General features: G+C 41.7%; 1 protein-coding gene across 2 annotated transcripts in view; it reads left to right on the top strand.

Annotated features, from left to right (window-relative positions):
• The window catches only part of LOC132378000 (twinfilin-2), a 172,763-nt gene that overhangs the window by 115,117 nt on the left and 31,075 nt on the right, over window positions 1-26,571 (top strand). For both annotated transcript variants that reach the window (XM_059944577.1, XM_059944579.1), the window contains exons 4-5: window positions 12,931-13,026; window positions 17,909-18,013. In XM_059944577.1, the coding sequence (XP_059800560.1) occupies window positions 12,931-13,026; window positions 17,909-18,013 (201 nt within the window). The remainder of the gene's footprint in view (window positions 1-12,930; window positions 13,027-17,908; window positions 18,014-26,571) is intronic.

The following is a 26,571-nucleotide window of genomic DNA, read 5'->3' as shown; positions in this document are numbered from 1 at the left end:
CCTCTGTGTTCTCGCTCCCTCGCTCCTTGAGTAACAATAGAAGTTTTAACTTTTATTTTGTTTAGTCAGTTCCAAAATATAAAGAACTATGGGAGATTATCTGTAATTATTTTTAAGACTAACACTTTGGATATAGAAGATTTGAATATTTCCTGTGCCTTTTCTTTCATAATAATTGCTTAAAGTTCCTCAGTCTTTCAGTCATAGATTTTCTTTTTTAGTATATTTATTTGCAAGAACAGAATCATGCCAAAATTAGTGTATATGGATTTCAGCAAGGCATTTGATAAGGTACCCCATGCAACGCTTATTGAGAAAGTAAGGCAGCATGGGATCCAAGGAGACCTTGCTTTGTGGATCAAGAATTGGCTTGCCCACAGAAGGCAAAGAGTGGTTGTAGACGGGTCATATTCTGCATGGAGGTCGGTGACCAGTGGTGTGCCTCTGGGATCTCTACTCTTTGTGATTTTTAGAAATGATCTGGATGAGGAAGAGGAAGGATGGGTTAGTAAATTTGCTGATGACACAAAGGTTGGGGTTGTTGTGGATAGTGTGGAGAGCTGTCAGAGATTATAGTGGGACATTGATAGGATTCAAAACTGGGCTGAGAAGTGGCAGATGGAGTTCAACCCAGATAAGTGTGAGGTGGTTCATTTTGGTAGATCAAATATGATGGCAGAATATAGTATTAATGGTAAAACTCTTGGTAGTGTGGAAGATCAGAGGGATCTTGGGGTCTGAGTCCATACGGCACTAAAAGCTGCTACACAGGTTGACTCTGTGGTTAAGAAGGCCTGGGGTGCATTGGCCTTCATCAACCGTGGGATTGAGTTTAAGAAACGAGAGGTAATGCAGCTATATAGAACCCTAGTCAGACCCCGCTTGGAGTACTGTACCCAATTCTGGTTGCCTCACTACAGGAAGGGCGTAGAAACCATAGAAAGGGTGCAGAGGAGATTTACAAAGATGTTGCCTAGATTGAGGAGCATACCTTATGAGAACAACTACTGGATAGCTACATGGAGCTTTGAAAAATAGAGGACTATTGATAACCCTAGGTAATTTCTAAAGTAAGTACATGTTCGCCACAGCATTGTGGACCGAAAGGCCTATATTGTGCTGTTGTTTTTCTATGTTTTTGATAAAACTGGTACGTTTGGCACCTGACTCTCCACTACATAGGGCCTAGCTACCTGGCGGTCAGCCAACTTGTGCTTCCCAGGTATCCCCAGATTCTATATGAGGACTCTCTGTCTCCAGGCATGAGTTGGAAGAACCTAACCTTTTGATCATACCTCCTCTAATTTCCTTGATTCTGTTTGGTAGCCAAGACCTCAGCTAATTCATAAACCTTTTTCAGCTGCCTTCTCATATCAAACACATACTTCAGATAAGTCTTCTGTGGTAGATCTTCCTCGACAGTCCCAAAACAGAGGTCAACGCGCAACATCACCTTCCGCCCAAACATCAGATAATATGGCGAGTACTCAATAGCTTCATTCTTTGTACAATAGTAGTAATGGACCAAATGTCCAATATCTTGACTCTCTAAAGTTCTGAGCATGTCTAGCAAAGTCCAATTAAACCTCTTGGGCTGGGGATTACCCTGTGGGTAATAAGGCATAGTCTTCGACTTCTCAACTCCAAGCATGCTCAGTAACTCATGTATGAGCCTACTCTCGAAATCCCATCGCTGATCAGCTAGGGAGGCCATAACACTTTGGTCACCGTGGACGCCCTCTGATCCTTGGCTTGCGTGTATCTGGTGTAGTAATGAACAAGACATTCGCCAGGTTGCTGGCAAATGATTCTATTGACAGGAAATCCATACGCACCAGGACAAGGGGCTCAGCACTCTGCGAGTGGGACAACGGAGCGGTCCTCATGGACAGTGTCTTCCTCCTTATACATCGAATGCATGACCTGTAGTACTCTTCAACCTCCAGTTTCATTCGGGGCCAGTAGAAGCAATCTCTGAGCAATCCATAGGTCTTGTCAACCTTCAAATAGCCAGAATCATCATGAACTGACTTCAACACAATCCTCCAACACTCCTCAGGAAGAACCAGCTGGGAACACCAAGGTCTGTCCAGAGGCGATGTGACCCGGCATAGGATCTGGTTCCTCAACTCCAATCTGAGCCATTTTTTCAGAGATAGAGACACCACAGAATGTTTCATCTTGTTTGCTTGGGTCCTGTCCCCTTTCGCAACTGCTGACCAAACACTACCAATACACGGGTCATGAGGTAATTTGCAGAAGCTGGAAATTCAAGCAACACACACAAACTGCTGTTGGGATGCAGCAGGCCAGGCAGCATCTATAGGAAGAAGTACAGTCGACGTTTCAGGCTGAGACCCTTCGTCAGGACTAACTGAAAGAAAAGATGGTAAGAGATTTGAAAGTGGGAGGGAGAGCGGGAGATCCGAAATGATAGGAGAAGACGAGGGGGAGGGATGAAGTTAAGAGCTGGAAAGTTGATTGGCAAAAGGGGTACACAGCTGAAGAAGGGAAAGGATCATGGGACAGGAGGCCTAGGCAGAAATAAAGGGGGAGGGGAGCACCAGAGGGAGATGGAAAACAGGCAAGGAGTGATTGTGAGAGGGGCAGAGAGAGGGGAAAAAAAGAAAGGAAAAAAAGCGGGGGAAGATAAATAAGGGATGGAGTAGGAAGGGGAGGAGGGGCATTAACGGAAGTTAGAGAAATCAGTGTTCATGCCATCAGGTTGGAGGCTACACATATTAATTCCATGTCCCATTCCCATTCAGATATGTCTATCCATGGCTTCCTCTACTATCAAGATGAAGCCACACTCAGGTTGGAGGAACACCTTATATTTCATCTGGGTAGCCTCCAACCTGATGGCATGAACATTGACTTCTGTTAATACCCTTCCTACCCCATCCCTTATTTATTTACTTATTTATCCCCCCTCCCCATTCTTTTTTTTTCTCTGTCTGTCCCTCCCTTGCCTACTCTCCATCTCCCTCTGGTGCTCCTCTGCCCCTTTCTTTCTCCCTAAGCCTCCCATCCCATGATCCCCCCCCCCCCTTCTCCAGCTGTGTATCCCTTTTGCCAATCAACTTTCCAGTTCCTTCCTCTCCTGTCTTCTCCTATCATTTTGGATTTCCCCCTCCCACTTTCAAATCTCTTACTATCTTTTCTTTCAGTTAGTCCTGACAAAGGGTCTCAGCCCGAAACGTCGACTGTACTATAGATGCTGCCTGGCCTACTGTGTTCCAATACTCAGGTCATCTCACTGAGCGGCTGCCACTTCTCCAGGGCTCAATTCTGGCAACTGCTTTGTCTTCAGAGCAGTCAGGTTGCTATTAGTTTGTAGAATGGCATCATCAGAAGCTCCCAAATGATCTACCACTCAATACTGCCCTTGCCTTCCCTCTGCCTTCCCCACGATGGAAAACTGGCACATGGCTTTCGCTCCAGGGACAGGAATGCTTTCCCACTCCTCATCCCTGTCCAGCCCTTCATGTGCACATCAGGACAACACATCAGCGTCGATGTTCCTACTTCCCGGCCAGTACTTTAGGCTGAAATCATAGCAGACAATGCCATCAACCACCGATGGCCTGTGGCATCCAGCGTTGCCAAGGTCAGGATATAAGTTAATGGGTTGTTGTCCGTCCTCACCTCAAATTTGGTACCATATAGATAGTCACTTAGTTTATCCACCAAAGCCCATTTCATTGCCAGGAACTTTCACTCAGAGGGTGATGGACTGTGGCTGCCAACAAGTCTCAACCCTGTGCCCTGATCCTGATACAGAACTTTCCTAACTCCTCTTGGTTGGCATCTGTATGCAGTACATACGGCAACCAGAGGTCTGCAAAAGTCAACATTTTCATCAGCAGTTCCTTCAGCAACTGAAAGGCCTCTTCACATTTCGCACCCCATCTCACTCCTAAAGGCTCTGAAGGGCTAGGATGATCTTTACCATCCCCTCCTTTCGTCCTCCTTCTCTTGCCCAAGGGAGGGTAACAGCACAAAAGCTGATATAAAGGGTGACTCATTTTAGAGTAGTCCTTCACGCATCCAACAGTAGCCACAGAATCCAAGGAATGAGCGCAAAGCTCTCGCAGTCTGGGACCGTGGAGTCACCATCTCTACCTTAGACGGATCCATAGCTACTCCATCCTGTGCTCAACATAGTTGACAGATGTCTTGCAGAACTGGCACTTGTCCAGGAAAAGTTTTAACCCTTCAACTTTCATGCGGCGTAACACCTTCTGTAGTCTCACTTCATGTTCCTCCAAGGTGGACCGGAACACTGTGGTCATCCAGGTACACCAATACCTCAAAAAATGTTCACATCTCCCACCGTTTTCTCCATGACATGCTGGAGAGTCACAGGGGCTCCCAGTATGCCCTGGGGCATCCTTTCAAGCTGGAAGAATCCCAGTGGACATATGAATGCTGTCTTCTCTTTATCAGCCTCACTCATGGGGATCTGATAATACCCACTTCTCAAGTTCAGCACACTGAACCACTTGGCACCATTCAGGCAGGCCAGTGAGTCCTTGATTCTCAGGACTGTATACTGGTTGTTTGCTGCACGCCTGTTCAGAGTCCGATCGTCCACACACATCCATAACTTCCCATTCTTCTTCCTGGCCATCACTATTTGAGACACGTAATGGCTTCGGGTCTCAGTGATGAACCCAGCTTCCTTCAACTTGCACAGATGCAGCCGAGCGTTCTCCACCTTTGCACGTGCCAGTTGCCATGACCTTTCTCTGATTGGGGTGTCCTCTGTCACCTGGATGGTGTGGTGAGTGCTCTTGGAACAACCCACATCAAATTCTTCTGGCTTCAACATTTTCTCTAACAACCTCTTTTTCCAACCTCCAGATACTAGGGAGTCCCCAAAGTTGAATGACTCAGCAGTCAACTTTCCCCTTTTTGGAAAGTTTCTCCCTAGCTTGTCTCAAAGGGACACTAGACATTACCGTCACCAGGAAAAGGTACACTATTGGCATCCTCTGCCTCAGGGTGTTCCTCATCCTGTTCAACCAAGGACTTCTGCAGTTTTGACCTCACCAGTACCCCAGCAGGTAAGCCTGACTCCTCTTCGTGGTCTTCCGGAGCATGCACTGAGGGCCTCAGCCTCAGGCATTCCAGGAAAATTTGGGCCTTCCCGTCACTCTCGCTACTTCCCCAGGCCGTAACATGACTGGTTTTGACTCGGTGACCCACACAGTCCCTTGTTTATACTCATTATTCAGCCCAGTGCAGTCATGCACTTCCTCAAAAGCAGCTCGGAACACAGGGTGAATGGACAATGTTTTCAGAAATCTCTCTCCAACTTTCTCCTTGCAGGATCCCACTAGCCTCCTCACGATAGGGGTATTCATCCCCACAAGAATTGAAATTTTGTCCTTCTCAACTGGATAAACCAGAACTAATGTATCAAAGACCTCCAAAAACTCCAGCTTCAATGACAAGTAATGATTGTACAGATAGTCATCCGTACTAAGACCCCAGATCTCTAGCGCAATGTGTGACGTCAATGGTAAAAGTGTCAAATACCGGTTATAAAATGAACGGCACAGCAGAGTGACCTGAGAGCTGGTGTCAAGTACGGCTCTAGCATAAATACCCTCAATCCATAACAATACACTGGAGCTTGGCTCCACTAACCCTTCAGGAATAAGGTATTTTGCTTTAGAGTGTTCCTTGATATATTGCTGGGAATGTGTTCCCCCTGAGATGCCTGTGTCTCTCCGGTTAGGTATGTGGGGACTCACTCTCCGAGGGTTTTCCCATCCTTCACACTCCCGCCTGACGCGTCCCTCTTCACCACAGTTATAACAGACAATACCGGTTGCTCCCCTTCTCGTGGGACCCCATGCATTTACACCCCTCTTCATAGTCCGTCCCCTCAATGTGTCCGACTCCCTGTTGACTTTATATGCAGGGTGGCTGCACCTACTGATAACAACTAGAACATCTCAGTCCTTAACTCTGCCACTTGTACCACTACTGAGGACTGCACCCTGCTGATTAAGGCCCCCTGTGCCTCCATCACATTCTTTCCTCTCTTACTTCTCTGATCAGCTCCACAAATGAGGGAGCGAGACATTCGGAAACCCCAAGCAATCAGGTCCGGCACCTAGGTTCCTTTCGTTTACTTGGTCCATCCTCAACTGATTCACCTCAGCCATTTGAATAGTGCCCCTATGCTGCAAGCAACTTAGCTGCCTCTCTAGTCAGAAAATGTAGGCAGTAAGTTTCTCTGCCTTCTCCTGAAACACGTTCTGAAACCCCATCATAAGCTCCATTGGGATTCCCGTTGTACCAAACACCTTTTCCAGTGCTCGCATGTAGGCTGCAGAGGTAGCAAAGGGGTCTTTACGGATCTCACTATGTCAGCAGCCGGCCCCATCAAACTTTCAACCAATTGCTGTCTTTTTGCATCATCAGAGTACTGCCACTCATCTGAGAGGTCTGTTCTGCCCAAGCCTCCTCTTCCCCCTCGGGGCTGGGCTTCACCTCTGAGAACATTCTCAGCTTTTGATAGCTAGGACCCTTAGCCTGGTGCACTGGGCCATTTATTCGCCAGAGAGGTAAAGGCTGATACTAATTCAGAATGCTCACTCCTTGCTGGGGGGACTCATTAGACATTTCAAATCAGACCACTCCTTCCTCTCGCTCCACAGAAACAAGAGCAACCTATTTTTGAAGTCTCCGCCTCCAGCTACGGGGGACTTGGCTTGCGAATCAGCCCACTCGCCTGTACTTCCCTCCTCCTGGAAAGTATGGATAGCCCAGGGCCCCAGGAGTACCAGGCAGTTCCACTGCTGTTATATCAGCACTAATCTGAACTAGAACAAAGTCTTTGCCCACCATTTTATCAAACCTCCATTCAACCCCTGCGGCATCCATAACCATGTATCATAATCACTTTACCAAACAACAGTTTAACAAGACTTAAACACATGACCCACTGGATCAGTGCTCAGGGCAATCATACAGCATCCAACAAAATCGATCTTAGATGAAACCTTCACAATGAAACACCCTGGTTTCCTTGGCTGTGTAAGTCTCAAGTCCCGCCAAACTTGTGAGATGGCTCGTCCCACTCCAAACCCCGGTTTGTGTGGATGCTGTGTAATTTTTTACCCAGTTACAGATTAGTACAACAAAATAACAGACAGTACACTGCAGATGACTAGAAGAATTATATTTATGAATCTTAACTAACGGATTAGTAAAAAATAACAGAAAGAAAAGGGCTCATTCTAATTACACAGTCAAATATGCACAGGTGGGAGCTCACCTTGAACTTCTCTGTCACTCACGCGCTGAGCCCTCGGTCAGAATGAATGCCCATACCATCTTCCAAATGTTGCTCGCAATCCATCCCGAACAAACGGATCTCCCATTGGATCATATGCTATGACTGTTTTCTCTCTTCATTTCCCGCCGAACAAAAGCCCAAGACTAACCTTATTGTCCCTCACCAAGAAAACCTCCCGCTAAATGGATGGCACACATTCCACATCATCACTTATCTTCAACAAACAGGCTTAACCCAAACAGGCTGAACGCAGAACAGCAGCTCTTACAGAACTGCTAAATGAAATACCTACAGCATAACAGTAAAGATGTGAACCAGGACATCACATAAGCCAGTTAGCCTAATTTCAGTGGTTGGGAAAGTGTTGGAATCAATTATTAAGGATGAGGTTTCAAGGTACTTGGAGACTAATGATAAAACAAGTCTAAGTCAGCACAGTTTCTGACAAATAGGTTAAGAGTTCTTTGAGGAAGTAACAAGCAGGTTGGACAAAGGAGAAGCAGAGGAGGTAATTTATTTGGATTTTTAGAAGGCGTTTGATAAGATGCCACAAAGCAATGTCCCCTTGGATCCCATGTTTCCTTACTTTCTCAGTAAGCCTTGCATGGGGTACCTTATCAAATGGCTTGCTGAAATCTGTATACGCTACATCTACTGCTCTACCTTCATCAGTGTGTTTAGTCACATCTCCAAAAAATTCAGTCAGGCTCATAAGGCATGACCTGCCTCTGACAAAGCCAAACTGACTATTCCTAATCATATTATGCCTCTCCAAATGTTCATAATTCCTGCCTCTCAGGATCTTTTCCATCAACTTACAAATACTGAAATAAGACTCACTGGTCTATAATTTCCTGGGCTATCTCGACTCCCTTTCTTGAATAAGGGAATAACATCCGCAGCCCTCTAATCTTCCGGAAACTCCCCCATCCCCATTGATTATGCAAAGATCATCGCCAGAGCCTCAGCAATTTCCTCCCTCACCTCCCACAGTAGCCTGGGGTACATCTTGTCCGGTCCCAGTGACTTACCAACTTGACACTTTCCAAAAGTTCCTGCACATCCTCTTTCTTAATATCTATATGCTCAAGCTTTTTGATCCACTGTAAATCATTCCTACAATCGCCAAGATCCTTTTCCGTTATGAATACTGAAGCAAAGTATTCATTAAATACCTTTGCTGTCTCCACTGGTTCCATGCACACTTTTCCACTGTCACACTTGATTGGTCCTATTATCTCACGTTTTATCCTATTGCTCTTCACATACTTGTAGAATGCCTTGGGGTTTTCTTTAATCCTGCTCGCCAAGGCCTTCTCATGGCCCCTTCAGGCTCTCCTAATTTCATTCTTAAGCAACTTCCTGCTAGCCTTATAATCTTCTAGATCTCTATAATTTCCTAGTTTTTTGAACTTTTCGTAAGGCTTTCTTCTTGACTAGATTTACAATAGTCTTTGTACACCACAGTTCCTGTCTCATTGGAATGTACCTATACAGAACTCCATGCAAATATCCCCCGAACATTTGCCACATTTCTGCCATATATTACCCTGAGAACATTACTTCCCAATTTATGCTTCCAAGTTCCTGCCTGATAGCTTCATATTTCCTTTACTCCAATTAAACACTTTCCTAACTTATCTGTTCCTATCCCTCTCCAATGCAATGGTAAAGGAGATAGAATTATGATGACTATCTCCAAAATGCTCTCCCACTGAGAGATCTGACCAGATTCATTTCCCAATACCAGATCAAGTACAGCCTCTCCTCTAGTTGGCTTATCTACATATGGTATCAGGAAACATTTCTGAACACACCTAACAAACTCCACCCAATTTAAACCCCTTGCTCTAGGGAGATGCCAATCAATATTTAGGAAATTAAAATCTCCCACCCTGTTATTATTACACCTTTCCAGAATCTCCCTATCTGCTCTTCAATGTCCCTGTTACAATTGGGTGGTCTATAAAACACACCCGGTAGAGTTATTGGCCCTTTCCTGTTTCTGACTTCCACCCACAGAGACTCAATAGAAAATCCCTTCATGACTTCCTCCTTTTCTACAGCTGTGCCACTACTCTGATCAGCAGTGCCACGCCCCACCTCTTTTGCTTCCCTCCCTGTCCTTTCTGAAACATCTAAAGTCTGGCACTTAAAGTAACCATTCTTGCCCCTGAACCGTCCAAGTCTCTGTAATGACCGCAATTATCATAGCTCCAAGTACTTATCCACACTCTAAGCTCATCTGCTTTGTTCATGATACTCCTTGCATTAAAATAGACGCATCTCAAACCATCAGTCTCAGTGCATTCCTTGTTTATCACCTGCCTATTTTTCTCTTGCATTGTCGACAAACTTTCTCTATTTGTGAGCCAACCGCCCCTTCCTCTGTCTCTTAAGTTCAGTTCCCACTCACCAGCAATTCTAGTTTAAACTGACCCCATTAGCCTTAGCAAACCTCTCCACCAGAATATTGCCCCCCTCCCTCGGATTCAAGTGCAACCCGTCCTTTTTGTACAGGTCACGCTTGCCCTAAAAGAGGCCCAATGATCCAGAAATCTGAATCCCTGTGCCCTGCTCCAATCTCTTAGCCATGCATTTATCCCCCACCTCATTCTATTCCTGTACTTACTGTCATGTGGCACAGGCAGTAATCCCGAGATGACTACCTTTTGAGGTCCTGCTTCTCAACTTACTTCCTAACTCACTGTAGTCTGTTTTCAGGACCTCCTCGCTTTTCCTACCTATGTCGTTGGTACCAATATGTACCACAACCACTACCTGTTCTCCTTCCCACTTCAGAATATCGTGGATGTGATCAGAAACAACCCAGACTCTGGCAGCTGGGAGGCAAACTACAATCGTGTTTCTTTCCTGTGTCCACAGAATCGCCTGTCTGACCCCCTCACTAGAGTCCCCTATCACTGCTGCCATCCTCTTCCTTTCCCTACCCTTCTGAACCACAGGGCCAGACTCAGGTAGGCCGTCCCCTCCCCCAACAGTACTCAAACAGGAGTACTTATTGTTAGGGGGACAGCAACAGGGGTACTCTCTAATATCTAACTCCTGCCCTTCCCTCTCCTGACTTATTACCCACTTATCTATCTCCCGAGGCCCCGGTGTGACTACTTGCCTATAGCTCCTCTCTATCACCTCCTTACTTTCCCTGACCAAATTAAGGTATTCGAGCTGCATTTCCAGTTCCCTGACATGGTCCCTAAGGAACTACAACTCTATGCACCTGGTGCAGATGTGGCTGTCCAGGAGGCTGGGAGTCTCCTGGACTTCCCACATCTGACAGCCAGTACAGAACTCTAGCCTCACACATATACTTCCAGTCTCTATTCCATAGAGACAACCTACCTAGCCTCAACCAGTTATTGCCAAAGCCCCACTGAACCAAAGCCCTCCTACTCTGTCTCTCTCAACTATAGCGTCTGCTCTATAAAGCTGTCTTCTTTTTAAACTCTTCTCACTGTTCTAACTGGCTGATGTCTATACGCTTGCACAGTCGTGCCTCGATCAAAATGTTGTTTGCCAATGATTTAGATAATTGAATTGATGGCTTTGTGGTAACGTTTGTGGATGATACAAAGATAGATGGAAGGGTAGGTAGTGCTGAGGATGCAATGTGATTGAAGCAGAGCCTGGGCAATTTGGAAGAATGGGCAAAGAAGTGGCAGATGTAAAACAGTGCTGGGAAATGAATGATAATGCATTTTGGTAAAAGGAACAATAGTGCGGACTATTATCTAAAAGGGGAGAAGGCTCAAACATCCAAGGTGCAGAGTGACTTAGGAGACTTCCAGAAGGGTGAGTCTGTGGTAAAGAAGGCAAATGCAATGTTGGCATTTATTTCAAGGAGAATAGAATATAAAAGCAAGAAGATAATGCTGAGGCTTTATAAGACACTGTTCAGTCTGCATTTAGAGTATTGTCAACAGTTTTGGGCCCCATATCTCAGAAATGATGTGTTGTCATTGGAGAGAGTCCAGAGCAGGTTCTCAAAGATGATTCCAGGAATGAAGAGGTTAACATATGAGGAGTGTTTGGCAGCTTTGGGCCTGTACTGACTGGAATTTAGAAGAATGCAGGGGGATCTCATTGAAACCCACCGAATGTTGAAAGGAATGGATAGGGTGCATGTGGAGAGGATGTTTCCTAAGGTGGAGGTATCTGGAACTAGATGGCACAGCCTCAAAATTGAGGGGCAACCCATTAGAACAGAGGTAAGGAAGAATTTTTTTCAGCCAGAGAGTAGTAAATCTGTGGAATGCTCTGCCATAGACTGTACATATATTTAAGGTGGAAGTTGATCATTTCCCGATCAGTCAAGGTATCCAAGGATATGGCAAGAATGCAATGAATAGGGTTGTGTGGGATCCAGAATCAGCCATGATAGAATGGCAGAGCAGATTCATGGGCTGGATGGCTTAATTCTGCTCCTATATCTTGTGTTCTTAACCGTATGGAAATGTCTATTAGTAGAGGGCATATCTTCTAGATGATACAGGGAATATTTGAAGGAATTAGGAAGTAAGATTTTACACTGAGTGGTAGATGCCTGGAATGCACTGTCAGGGTAAGTGTTCGAGCAAGAACAGCCTGGAAAAGGGATTTAGACAGGCACTTGAATAGGCAGGGAATGGGGAGGTGGAGATTATGTGCAGGTAGATAAGATCAGTTTGGATTGCATTCATGGTCAGTACATATGTTTGTCAAAGGGCTTGTAGCTGTGCTATACCATTCTAATGGACCTTTACATTTGCAGTTTGCACCAATTGCAGTTTGAACCAGCACCTACCACAACAATATTGATGTTTACACCTCTAAATCTGTATCTTTACTCTCCACTGCTTTGCACATGTAATTCGCTACCTTGGTCATTATCTTATGACTTGCCTTTGTGATCTTGTCACATAGGCATATGCTATAAAGCATGAGCAATCTGCCATGTGTATCAGTTTACTATACTCTTGTGAAGTCTAAATTGTTCTTCAAGTAGATTTAAGCAGGCTTTTCGAGCTAGCTTTTTGCCTTAAAACTTATTCTTCGCTGTTTAGTCATGTGAAACCACTTACTGGGTCTTCTGAGGATAGATGAAACACATAAATACAGTGCAATAGCTATTCCTTTTTTCCTCAATATAAATTCTTCTGCCTTTGCCTCTGAGGAAATGAATTCTCTTACATTTTATATTGTTCTAGAAGCTCTTAAGAGTCATTCCTATTTCTGACTAGTTCACTCAAATATTATATCTTTGCCAGTTTTTTGCTAAGCAACCCCAATTTTATAATTGTTAGTCTGGTTTTGCAGAATTATAGCTCTCTAAATATTAGACTCTTTTGAGATTGTTGTGTGGCTTACTATTGATGTGGATTTTTCATATCTGATTTGAAAGCACGTTCTCCAAGAACTATGGATAGTTTGTCCATCAACAAACCTCATAGCGTAATTACCCAATCTGTCTATCATAGCTGATCCCTATATTGCAGATGTTACTGAATTTCATGGTCTCTCTGAAACTGAGTATTAAGACTCCATTTTAACCCAGTCTTTGTGTCTATCCTTTTCCAGGTTATGTGCATACTCTAATCTTCTTGTATTTTACACAGGTCAGACAAAAGATGTTATATGCAGCAACTAGGGCGACTGTGAAAAAAGAGTTTGGCGGAGGACACATTAAGGATGAGTTGTTTGGAACAATAGAGGTACAACACCAATTATCCTTAAAAACACGACAGAAACTGATTATTTTAATTGAAATGCAGATGTTGAAGTATGTTATACATATCCCACCATCTGTTTGCTGATAATTTGTTACCTTGGATAGAATTACAAAATTACGCTTGGTTCTCCTGGATTCCAGGGTCAGAAAAAATGTATTCCCTGACAATTCAACACCTGAGGTGATGATTCAGGAGTTAGGTTAATCAAACAAGTAATCCAGAGGTCTTAACTAACCCAGATATTCAAAACCATACTATTGGCAGCTATTGTTTTTTCAGTTTTTTCTTTACTTTCCCCTTCTTCTATTCCTCATTCTGACCTATTACCTCTTCTCACTTGCCTATCATCTCCCCGCTGCCCCTCTTCCTTCCCTTTTTTACGTGGTCCACTCTGCTCACATCAGTCCTTCTCCAGCCCTTTGCCTTTTCCACCTATCCCTTTCCATCTTCTTACTTTATCCCCCCTTCCTCAGACACCTAGCTTCATCTGTCACCTTCTAACTTTTATTCCTTACCCCTCCACCCCCTTTTTGTTCTCTCCTTTCCAGTCCTGATGAAGAGTCCCAGCCCGAAATGTCTACTATTTATTCATTTCCATAGATGCTACCTGACTTGCTAAGTTCCTCCAACATTTTGTCTGTATTGCCTTGACAGCTATATTTCTTTACCCATTTTATTAAATCATAAAAAAATTAAGGTACAGATGCCCATTCAGCCCATCAAGTTTATACTGATCAAAAAATAGGACCTACTATTTCCTTAGTACTTAGGCTTGCACTTTATATGCTTGCAAAATATTATTGCAACTTTGGTTTAATTTTATATTACCTTTGCATATATTCTGCTAACTTTCATAATTCCCTGTTGACTTTCACTCCTACACATTCTAAACGTCTAGGTTTTCTACAGTATTAAACTTTTAATGATTAAACCTCATTTTGGCCTTTGTACCTTATCTTTCACAAATTCTCCCTCTTTTTTGGTAAGAGCATGTTTATTCCAAGCCCTTTGTATCTCCTTTCTAAATGTTCTCATTACTCTGAGACTAGTTTACCTTCACCTAGCTCTCTCTAGTGCATTTTTGAGGAATCACTTCCCCTAGTTCAGAGCCACTATGAGCACTGTCCTTTCCCATGATGAGGCATCTGTTAGTCTCGTGAGACCATGGACCTGCGCATGGAAAGTCTGTGTCCTCTCCAGGGCGCAGACCTGGACAAGGTTGTATGGAAGACTGGCAGTTGCCCATGCAGCGAGTCTCCCCCTCCATGACAGCAATGCTGTCCAAGAGAAGGGCAATGGCTGATGCAGCTTGGCACCAGTGTCATCGCAGCAGTTGCCAGAACAAGGTTGAAGGCAATGACAGACTGCCTTGGGGACTCCAGCTCCAGATTTGTCCTCGGGGTTTACTCCCGAAACCTTTCCCATGAGTAGGTATGGCCACAAGGCAGCGGAGATTTGAAATCAGAGTTTTCCTTCCCTTGGATAGAAACATAGAAAACCTACAGTATGATACAGGCCCTTCGGGCCATAAAGTTGTGCCAAACATGTCCCTACTTAGAAATTACTAGTCTTACCTATAAACCTCTATTTTTCTAAGCTCCATGTACCTATCTAAAAGTCTCTTTAAAAACTCTATCGTATCAGTCTCCACCACCGTTGCCGGCAGTCCATTCCATGCACTCACCACTCTCTGAGTAAAAAACTTACCCCTGACATCTCCTCTGTACTGTACCTACCCCCCCCCCCCCCAGCACCTTAAATCTGTGTCCTCTTGTGGCAAATATTTCAGCCTTGGGAAAAAGCCTCTGACTATCCACACGATCAATGCCTTTCATCATCTTATACACCTCTATCAGGTCATCTTTCATCCTCCATCACTCCAAGGAGAAAAGGCCGAGTTCACTCAACTATTCTCATAAGGCATGCTCCCCAATCCAGGCAACATCCTTGTAAATCTCTTCTGCACCCTTTTTATGGGTAGACTGCCTTCCCAGACTGATGAGCTCCATCTACCCGAAGTACTGGTTTTAAGGTACCAGGGTCCACCTTTGCCCCTTCTCCTGTCAGTAGAAACAGTTCTGCCTGACTTAGAGGCTAAGCCACATGAGAAGGCCAGGAGTTGGACTTGGTTGTCAGAGGCTATTTGAGGTGCATGCCATGAGGAGCACTTTTATTTTTTTTGTAATTTATTTTTTATTGTTCATCATCAGACAAACATTTCCATAAGATACTGTACAAATATATCATATATTCATTTTTGCCACAAATCTCCACATAATATTTATCTGAGGTATACCCTAATAGAAAAGAGAGGAAAGAAAGAACAAGCAAAAGGAGAAAACTATCTACAAGTAGGGAGTGACTGTTTTTTATATAACATATTCATTGATTTGTGAAAATAAAATCAGGTCTGTGAGGTGTTATGTAGTTAAATGATTTTTCCCAGTATGAATCAAATTGTTCCAACTTATGATTAACAGATGCTGCTGTCTTCTCCATTTTGTAAATGTCCATTATAATTTCCATCCATGAGGTAGTGGGAGCTTGTCCCCACTACCACTCCTCGGCTTAACAATCTTGGAACTGTCCTTTCTCATAACTGTGCAAAAAATCACTGAGTTAAGATCAGCACCATGCAGGTACACTTTTCACCTTCCCAACTTTAATTCTGAAACCTAATCATAATTTCTCTCTCCCCTTATAGGAATTGCTATATAATGATTAAAGTGTCCATCCTGGAATCAATATCCTACATGCCTTTTATATTGACAATCTCAGTTATTATTGGAGTTATTAAAATAACTTAATGCTTTTCCCACAGTCAAAAACTTGCTGGAGATTTGACCGTCCTTCTCCCTTGGATGGTAGGAGGTCTATAGTACACTCCCAAAATTGTGATCTTCCTTTTATTTTGGTCTTTGGATCAACCCACATGGCCTCATCTATTCATCCTTCTAACATATCTTCCCTTCTAGTTTGTTTCTGTAGGCCTTTAATAGTACTCTTATGTTAACTATAAAAATTTGCTCGTTTCTCTGGTGACTGCGTTTTTAAATATAACATTTCCAGAGTTTCATGTATACCTGCAAATTCTCATGCAATTGACCAGATGGTATTGCTGTTTCTCTGAGCAGAGATAATTCCACCAGCATTGTTGCTTACTCTTGTATGAAACTGCACACACATTCAACCTGCTGTCATATGAGTTATGGCACCTTTGATTTTAGCAAACCCAAAATTAAAAGTTCAAAAAGTTGAAAATAAACTTATTATCAAAATACATTGAGATTCATTTTCTTATAGACATTTACTGGAATAAAATAAGAAATAAAATAAAATTCACAAAAAAAATATTGAGAACATGAATTGTAAAAAGTCCTTGAAAGTTAGTCTGTAGGTTGTAGAAGCAGTTCAGAGTAGTGATGATTGAAGTTATCCACGCTGGATCAGGAGCTTGATAGTTGGAGCGCAGGATACTTGGAGACTACTGATAAAAATAAAGCAAAGTCAGCATGGTTTCTGTAAAGGGAAATCTTGCCTGACAAATCTGTTAGAGTTCTTCGAGAACATAACAAGCAGGATGGACAAAGGAGAGAGGCAGTGGATGTCATTTACTTGGATTTTTAAAAGAAGTTTGATAAGGTGCCACATATCAGGCTGCTTAACAAGATAGAATCCTGTGGAAAGATGCTGGCATGGATAGAGGAACAGCTGAGAGGGAGGAGTCTGCGAGTGGGAATAAAGGGGCCTTTTCTGGTTGGCTGCCAGTGACTTGTTGTGTCCCCCATGGGTCAGTATTGGAACCGCTACTTCTCACATTGTTTGTCAGTGATTTAGGTAATTGAATTGATGGCTTTGTAGTAAAGTTTGCGGATGATACAAAGATAGATGGAGGGTAGGTAGTGCTGAGGAAGCAATGCAAATGCAACGAGACTTAGACGAATTGGAAGAATGGGCAAAAAAGTAGCAAATGGAATACAGTGTCGGGAAATATATGATAATGCATTTGGTAAAAGGAGCAATAGACTGTTATCTAAATAGGGAAAAGGTTCAAACCTCGGAGGTGCAGGGGGATTTAGGAATCATTGTGCAAGACTCCCAGAAGGTTAATTTACAGGTTGAGTCTGTGGTAAAGAAGGAAAATGCAACATTGGCATTTATTTCAAGGTAATAGAATATGAAAGCAAGGAGATGATGCTGACACTTTATAAGACACTAGTCAGGCCACACTTGTAGTATTGCCAACAGATTTTAGCCCCTTAAAAGAACGTATTGTCATTGGAAAGAGGCCAGAGGAGGTTCATGAGGATGATTCTGGGAACGAAGGGGTTAAATATGTGGCACATTTGGCAGCTTTGGGCTGGTACTCAATGGAATTAGGGTAAAGAACTAGATGGCACATCCTCAAAATTGAGGGGCAACCTTTTAGAACAGCGGTAAAGCGGATTTTTTTAACCAGAGAGTGGTGAATCTTTGGTGAATCCTGCCACAGACTGCGATGGAGGCCAAGTCCATGGGTAAGTTTAAAGCGGAAGTTGGTGTCCTGGTTGGTCAGGGCATCATGGGATATAGCAAGAAGGCTGGTGTATCAGGTTCAGTGGGATGTGGGATCAGCAATGATGAAGTGGCAGAGGAAACTCGATGGACTGAATGGCCTGCTTCTGCTTCTATGTCTTATGGGTGTAGGATAATAACTGTTCCTGAACCTGCTGGTGTAGTACCTCGTGCCTGATGATAATAACAAGAAAATGGCATGGTCTAGGTTGTGAGGTATTTGATGATGGATGCTGCTTTCTTGTAGCAATGCTCTATGTAAATGTATTCAATGCTGCTGTTGAACACCATGATATGTTTCTCTCAATAGGAGGACATTTGTTTAGGTGGTTACCAGAAACACATCCAGTCCCGCTTGGGACCAGCACCACTTACTGCAGCTGAGGAGGAACTAAAGCAGATTAAGATTAATGAGGTAATAAAAGCATCAATACTGTATCACAATCCATTCTCTTAATTGATGGTATTTTTCCACTTTGTGATCATTGTAAAAGAATGTCGATTTACTTATTTTGAATAGACTTTGACCAAGTTATGGATGTCTGCCTAAGTGAACTCTGACAAGAAACTGATCTTGATTTGATTTACAGATTGTGGCACTGCCGTTTTTTTATATCTTAAAGACAGATGTATTATCTCTTTTTTAATTCTTGGAATAGTCACAATCCTTTCTTTTATATTTTGTCTAATTGAAAATTGAAGCAGCATAGAAGCAGGAGTTGACTATTTTACTCCTTGTGCCTGATCAGTCATTCAGTAAGAACAAAGGTGATCTTTCTCCCACAGAACTAATTTCCTCAACTGACTCCCTAACCCCTTAATATTTAAGAATCCATTTCTTCCTGGAAGATCACAAATACACCTCCACATCTCTGTTGGATAGGTGTGGAAATTTCGTACTATCTCAGTTGTGAATTGCTAACATTCAGCAAGAACCAAACAATACCAAACAGTACCAAGATTGTACACTTGCATCTATGATTCCTCCCAGGTGACAAATTAACAGGCCACCATCATGAGGGAGAATGAGAGATAGAGGTAATGACCACTTGGATTCAAATAATGCATTCTACAGAGAAAATGTCTGCGTCAATTCATACTGAATGAAAGTGAATGGGTACAGAGCTCTATTATTACCAAGAACGGTGCTTAATAATATAGAATAGATGATCCTCTGGCACCTAAAACTATCACTGAAAAAAATGCCAGACATTTAGTTGAATAGACAGCTTCTAAATGAAATATTACTTTATACACTCCTCAGTTTTACAGTTAGTGCAGATTGTTGTACTAGTGTTAAATATTTAATTGCCATCCAATTCGATAATACATTTTATAACACCACATTGAGGATATTTAGATCTCAAAATCACCAGAGTTTTCCATGAGGTGAAAAGCCTTCTTTTAACTCAATTTTTGCTGCACTGGGTTGACATTATTATCTCTTTCAGGGTAAGATGATTCAGGTAAGTAGTTTAAATTTCTCCCCTTGTTTGCCTTGCATTGTGTCCTTTTGGGGTGAATTTGAAAAAGCTCTGAATTTCACATATTAAAGTGCCAGGGTTCAATACAATACGACATTTTACTGGGTGTGAGAAAAGACCGTTGTAGGAGTGGTAAGTTGTCTCCTAAGCTGCCATATATGGTCACCACAAATGATACGTAAGGTAAAAATCAAGAAAGTGCATTTGCAAATGTAGCTGTTGACTACAGCAGTCACTTTCATTGGCAGAGCAGTCATTAAATTTTCCACAGTCAAATGGCAGGTGTTCTGTTTTTGCTGTCCAGCAACATAATTTGCTCCAAAGCTATCCTGCTAAGTAGTAGCCTTAATAATTTTTTTAAACACACTTAAAACAATAACCAACATCCTTTGGTGCTGTGTTGCATGAAGAAAATGCAGTGACTTTTGAAATGAAAATTTGAAGCATGCTTAATCCCCTGTGTGTCAGTCAGAAACTTATTTGACTATTGGTCAGCCCACATATGATGATTATTTCATCTTGAAATGACTGCCATTTATAATAGCTTTAAATTTGGTTGAATCATTATCCAGTACAATTTGTACATCCTGCTAAGATTGTGTATAACTGATAGCACTTGAATTCTCTAGTTTGTACCTACCCGAATTTTAGTGCAAAATAATGCAAGACTAGCCATAGAAGTTGCATCTACAGTATAATATTTCTAACAGGGGTAAAATGTTGACTCTTTGCTAATGATTCCAGCAACATAAATATTCATGTGAGTTTGATATCCCTGTCTCCTTAAAGCCAAATTAAAACAGCATTCAGGTTCTTGTGCACCTCATGGAACCCAAATTTGCATTATAAAATCGCATGTGGCCTAAATCGGACCGTTGCAGTCATTTGGAATACACAACACAGAAGGAAGTCATGAAGTCCATCATATTGCAACTGGCTCACTACAGACCAACTCTCCGGTTCTTTCCCACCAAATACTTATCCAATTGCTTCTTAAAAGCCACAGTAGAACTTGTATGCACTATATGTGTAAGTATCACATTCCAAATAACAGCCAAGCACTGGATAAAAGAATTTTTTCATATGTCAATCTTAATTCTCTTTTATTTAATTTCTGAACTTTTACCCTCAACCCTTTAACAAAGGAAACAGCCTTCTCCATCCAGCCCTTTCAATTTTATATATACTTCTATAAAATCTCCTCTCCCTTTTCTCTTCTCTAAAGTTAACAAACAGCCCTAAGCCTCACCATTTCATAAGCTGGGTGTTGAATCAGGACCCAACTGCAGGATACAGACACTGGAGTCCAGGAAACAAGACGAAACAGAACCCAAGGACGGGACAGGATACAGTCTAGGCAGGGGAAGCCAGGCCAGGACGAAGGACTGGGACCAAGGAGCCTGAGGTGGACTCCAAGCCTGAGACTGGACAAGGACCCAGAACCTGGGTCTTGCCTCAGGCTCAGACCCCCAAACCCAGTCGAGGACATGATGAGGCTTGGCTAGGGTCTTGGGGTCTTGAGGCTTGGGTCGAGGCTTGAGGCTGGCACTAGGGGCAGACCAGGAATGTACATCAACATGGAGCCCGGACTTATCCTTCGACAAGCTGGGACTCATCCTTAACAAGGCACTGACATGAGACTGGACAGTACACAGACATAGAGCTGGGACTTATCCACCGACAAGCTGGGACTCATCTATAACTCCACACCAAGGTGAGGCAGGGCAAGGCATCCTTCAGGTAACAGCAGAATGACCTGACCTACCTGACAGAGGCAAAGACAAGACAAGACAGATTCCCCCCACAGGGCAACGGCAGAACAGCCTAACTTACCCCACAGAGGTGAGATCAAGGCAAGAAAGATCCCCCCGCAGGGCAACAGCAGAACGGCCTGACTTACCCCACAGGGGTGAGGACAGGAAGACAGTTCCACCTCTGCATCGGGGTAGCTCCAAATAGCCATTATGGCCGGCAGCCTTGGCTGGCTACAGATGCAACCGGATCCCTACCTAGCTTGGAGTGGCTGACGGCCACCCAGCTGGCCCAGGAAACAGCTGAATCCATACCACAATGACCACTCCGACTACTACCAGCAAGGCTTCCAGAAGCCATGGTTCTCCAACACAGCCCCAAGTGCAGAACCAAAGTGACCTGGCAATATGTGTTATAAAGGTTTTATCCTCATTTCTAATAATAAAGTTCAGAATTCTGTCTGCCGTATATTAATTGCTTTCTCAGCTAGTCCTGTCACTATGATCATACATCCCTTACAGAGAAGGATTTTTTTTAGAGTAGCAGCATAGCATAGTGGTTAGCGTTAACACTATTACAGCAGCAGCGGCCATTGTCTGCAAGAAGTTGGTATGTTCTCCCTGTGACTGCACGGGTTTTCTACCACATTCCACAGAAGTGCAGGTTAGTAGGTTAATTGGTCATATGTGTATAATTAGACAGCACAGGCTAGTTGGACCTGAAGGACCTGATGTCACCCTGTATCTCTAAGATAAAATAAATAAAAAGAAGTGTCCTTTATATTGCTTCTTCCACATTCTTTGTACAAAATTAATGTACATTTCCTGCATTATAATTCTTCTGCCATGCATCTGCTCATTTCAGCAGCCTGCTTGCATCCTGCTGCAAGCTAGTACCGTCCCCTTTTATAGTGAAGCTGGTTACTGCAAGATTGTAAAACTACTCACCTGATCAACACAGAACAGTTGCTAATTGTCCAAAACACACAAATCAGAGACAATTTTGAGATGTTGGACATAAATTCAATAAGTTTCATTTGTGTGTGTGTGTGTGTGTGTGTATATATATATATGTATGTGTGTGTGCATGTCTGAGTTTTTCTCCCTATTTCTCATGTTAAAATTTATTTTGCATTCTGTAGTTGTCCTGACTGCATTGTGGTGAAATATGCTTCTGTCAGTTGCCAAACCTTTTTAATATTAATTAGAAAAATACAAAGAATGTTTTGCTATCAAAAATAAGGTTGACCTCCATGGCTTGTGTTATGTTATTTCAATTTAAAAACAAAACTGAACTACTGAGATGATCCTGCTTTTTGCAACATCCATCAAAAATATGGTTGCAATATCCTTATTTTATAGGTTTTCTAAATAGATATAAAACGTGGACTGTATAAGCCTGTCCCTGAATTGATATGCAGTATTTAAATTCAAAATTGTTGCAGTATTTTATTCCAGAAGTACATTACTCCTTTGCTGAGAAGGGATCTCTTGCTGTACCTCACATACGAGATACATTACTCCTTTCCCAAGGAGGGATCTCATGTTGTAACCTCCCACATGATAATCCAACAACCTGTGTGAATGTAGGTACTGAATTGCCCTAGGTATACTGGTGTAGTAGCAAGTGGATGATTAACTGGTATGTTTGCCTCTGCACTATATATACTATTAGCAAGAACTAAACCTTCAATTTTAAATTGAATAATGACCATAAGAATTCTTATTATGTTAATTTCTTCATTTTCATTTTTACTTTCACGCCCTCTGGATTGGTGTGAATTGGATTTATTATCTAATCTTTGTCATGATTTTCTGTGTGGTATTAAGAATAAATAAGAGTTGTAAATTTATGGGGAAAATTTATGTGTATTGTGAGGCCAGTTTTCATAATGGCACTTGCAGCTTTTGGCATCACAAAATGACAACTGTATTAATTTTGGGAGCAAACACGAGGAAATCTGCAGATGCTGGAAATTCAAACAACAACACACACAAAATGCTGGTGGAACTCAGCAGGCCAGGCAGTATCCATAGGGTCCTGACAAAGGGTCTTGGCCTGAAACATCGACAGTGCTTCTCCCTTTAGATGCTGCCTGGCCTGCTGTGTTCCACCAGCTTTTTGTGTGTGTTGTTGTATTAATTTTGGATTGGATTATATTTTAAAAGTAAGCATATGCTGATTTTCCTCCAGAGAAAACAGCAAATGTGAGTACATTTGATGAACAATATCTACCAATCACCTGGTTTTAAAAAGTGAATAAAGTGAGAAAATGTTTTTCCTTTTTACAAAATTACTTTATTAGCAAAAAAAGCAGTGTCCGGAAAATTGTTTTACAAAAATATACTTGTGAGAATTTTAACAGTTCAGTTTCGCACTTCTGCACATCTTCCCACTGATCCTGAGCTTCCTTTCATGATTTTTCAAGTTGTTTTCCATGGCAGTTACGTAACTATCTTTTAATTTTCTCTGAATGTTTCTGTGAGATTCAAGTTGTCAGGATGTTGCATGTTTTGAATGTAATTTTGAAAATTGGCCTTTTGGGGAATGTGTATGTATTTCAGTATATCGGAGTGGAGTGTTTAAAGGTGTACACAAATTTACAATAGAATGTTTATCAGAATGGCACAAGTTGTCACTTTGACCTTCACATTTATTATGATGTGTACCATCATGTGTAATGTTGATAAATGTGTATTGTATTCACCTTCAGCCTGGCCACATCTCCAAAAGTCTCCACACAATAAAATACATAAAATTAAAGTAATTTTTACCATTTTGTTTTTTCTTTTCTTTTCTTAAACATAGTACATTGAAATGAAATGATTACATTAGTAGGGACACATTTGATTGCAGCGTTCAGTCTACCACAGGATGTCACTATCATATGATTCCAAATTATTCAAAGTTTCAAGTACATTTATTATCAAAATTTGTATAAGTTCATCTCCTTACAGACAGCCACAAAACCCAAGAGATCACATGCCTTGATTTGGTACATATACACCACACTGCAACTGTCCTACACCTTCCAGACTTCAGTTCACAAGGCAAAAATGCCAGGTCATACAGCTGGTTCAAAAGCTCAACTCCAAAAGGAAAGTTGCCGGCTATTGATTGCTTTGGATCATTTTCAAGATAAAGTATAATTAATAAAGTAGTTAAGTAAGTTTTGCTGCCAGCAAATCATTGCTGTGCTTCACCGGTGCCATCTTAAACCAGAACTGGAATATAATTTCAATGAAATATATTTGATTAAAAGTGTTTATCTTTTGTTCTCATTCAGAGTACATGGAGTTTTAGAATTTCACCTGATATTTACTCTAAATACTGTTACAATCAAGCTAGTGCAGTTTTAGTTACATATTTTGGCTTTAAATGTACTTGTCTATAAGTAGATATTTGATCACATCCTGTAAAAGTTACATTAAAACAGCCAGAATATTATCTGCGAAATGGAAATGAATTTCAACCATTTGCAGTTAATTTTTGTTGTCTATATAATTAACCTCTAAACTGCATAAGAAGTTCATGGAGTTTGTCAGCTTGCCAAATCATGTTGAAACAAAGTTCACCTATGAGAGCGGTCAGTTAAGTTTCATCAGGATATAAATTTTGAATAATTTCTTTTCTTCGGTATTCACTAAGGTGGAGGGTATTGAATTGTGTAAGGTAAGGGAAACAAGTAGGGTAGTTATGGAAACTATGATGATTAAAGAAGAGGAAGTACTGTGCATTTAAAGAATATAAGTGGATAAGTGTCCAGGTCCTGACAGGATATTCCCTAGGAATCCTGTGTAGAAGTAGCAGGGTCTCTGACAGAAATATTTCAAATGTCATTAGAAACGGGGATGGCATATTGCTCATGTGGTTCCATTGTTTAAAAAGAGTTCTAAGAGTAAACCTAGCAATTATCGGTCTATAAGTTTGACGTCAGTGGTGAGTAAATTAATGGAAAGTATTCTTAGAGATGGTACATATAATTATCTGGATAGACAGGGTAATGAAGAAGGTTGAGGGGGGACTTGATAGAGGTATTTAAAATGATGGGGGGATAGATAGAGTTGACGTGGATAGGTTTTTTTCATTAAGAGTAGGGGAGGTTCAAACAAGAGGACATGAGTTGAGAGTTAAGGGGCAAAAGTTTAGGGGTAACACGAGGGGCAACTTCTATACTCAGTGAGTGGTAGCTCTATGGAACGAGCTTCCAGTAGAAGTGGTAGAGGCAGGTTTGATATTGTCACTTACAAAAAAAATTGAATAGGTATATGAACAGGAATGAAATGGAGGGTTATGTATGGGCTGAGTGCAGGTCGGTGGGACTAGATGAGAGTAAGCGTTCAGCACGGACTAGAAAGACCGACTTGGCCTGTTTCCATGCTGTAATTGTTATATGGTTATAAATATATGTAATCTGATTCAAAACATTTTTCAGCTTCAGAAGTGATGTTCAAGGTCATATTTGATCTTGTTTCAACTTGATTTTGGTTCAGATTCACTTCATACTGCTAGCAAAAGCAGCTGATAAGGCATCATTACTGCCACTTCATCGGTGGACAGTTGATGCAACTAAAACAACAATGAGATTTTCAGTATCTGATTATTACAGACCTTTACTATCATGTTTTCACTTTCTGCTGCATTTCCTGCCTCTTCCACATGCTTTCAGAAGCCTAGCGGCACAATGGTAGGCCTTCAGTTCTTTGTCTTCATTTCTGTATCTGTTTGTTGTCTCCAGTTTAATTGAAGAGATCTTAAGCTCTGTTGATAATTAAAGCAAACTGAATTGCTTACTGACGAATATAACACTATTCACTGATCAGTTCAGCACTAAGGTGAAGATTTTAATTTTTTTTTACTTTAAAAATAATCTGATTTTATCATTTTGCATCTTATGGTAATTTAGATATACACATATCTCCTGTTCAATTACCTTTACATTTCCCATGATAAAGTTAAATTTATAAGATGGTATTTGATTAATTGAGTTATGTAGAACATAATGTTAGTTTTTAAATGAAGAGGCAAAAGTAGCAAGTAACTGGAGCAGAAAAAGTGAAAGTAGGATTAGGCATTGTTTTCCTACTCAACACAGGCTGAGCTGTCTCCAGCCCTGAGTTCTTATTTATAGTTGAACCAGATCATTTATGCAAACTTTATTGTGAACTCGAAAGAATGTAGATCCAACCTATTTAGCCTGTCTTGATGAGACAACTGTCTCATTCCAGGGGTTAATCTTTTGCAATCCAAATCACATCTGGTACACTCTGGTACACATTTCATTTCAACTTCTGAAAGTTTTTATAAATTCCCTCTCATGCCCAAATGTGACTATTCAAATATTTAGATTATTTTCCTTAAACTCTACTGAATGCTTTCTGTAGTCCAGCTGGTCCTAAACATCATGGAAAAATTGATCTGTCCCCACAAATATCAGTCAATTCTAAATCAGATAATACAGTGCATTTCTAAACAAATTGCACCAGCTATATTCAGTGGGAATAGCTTTTTCACAACTCCTGGTGAGAAATCTACTTTCAATTGAAGCTCATTACTTTTAAAGTAGTGCCCTCTATCTATGTGCAGAGATAACCTTCATCCTTCATTTATTTGCCTCACCAGTAAAATGCAGTTTAGTATCCCATTTTAACTCAGTTCTTAGTCAAATCTTAACCTTCAAAAAAAATTCTAGATTTTGCAGAACATCCACTCTATTTCACTGTAGCAGTATACAAGT

Source organism: Hypanus sabinus, chromosome 19 (assembly GCF_030144855.1).
Source record: "Hypanus sabinus isolate sHypSab1 chromosome 19, sHypSab1.hap1, whole genome shotgun sequence".
NCBI classification, from domain to species: domain Eukaryota; kingdom Metazoa; phylum Chordata; class Chondrichthyes; order Myliobatiformes; family Dasyatidae; genus Hypanus; species Hypanus sabinus.
This window is presented reverse-complemented; position numbering and strand designations above follow the sequence as displayed.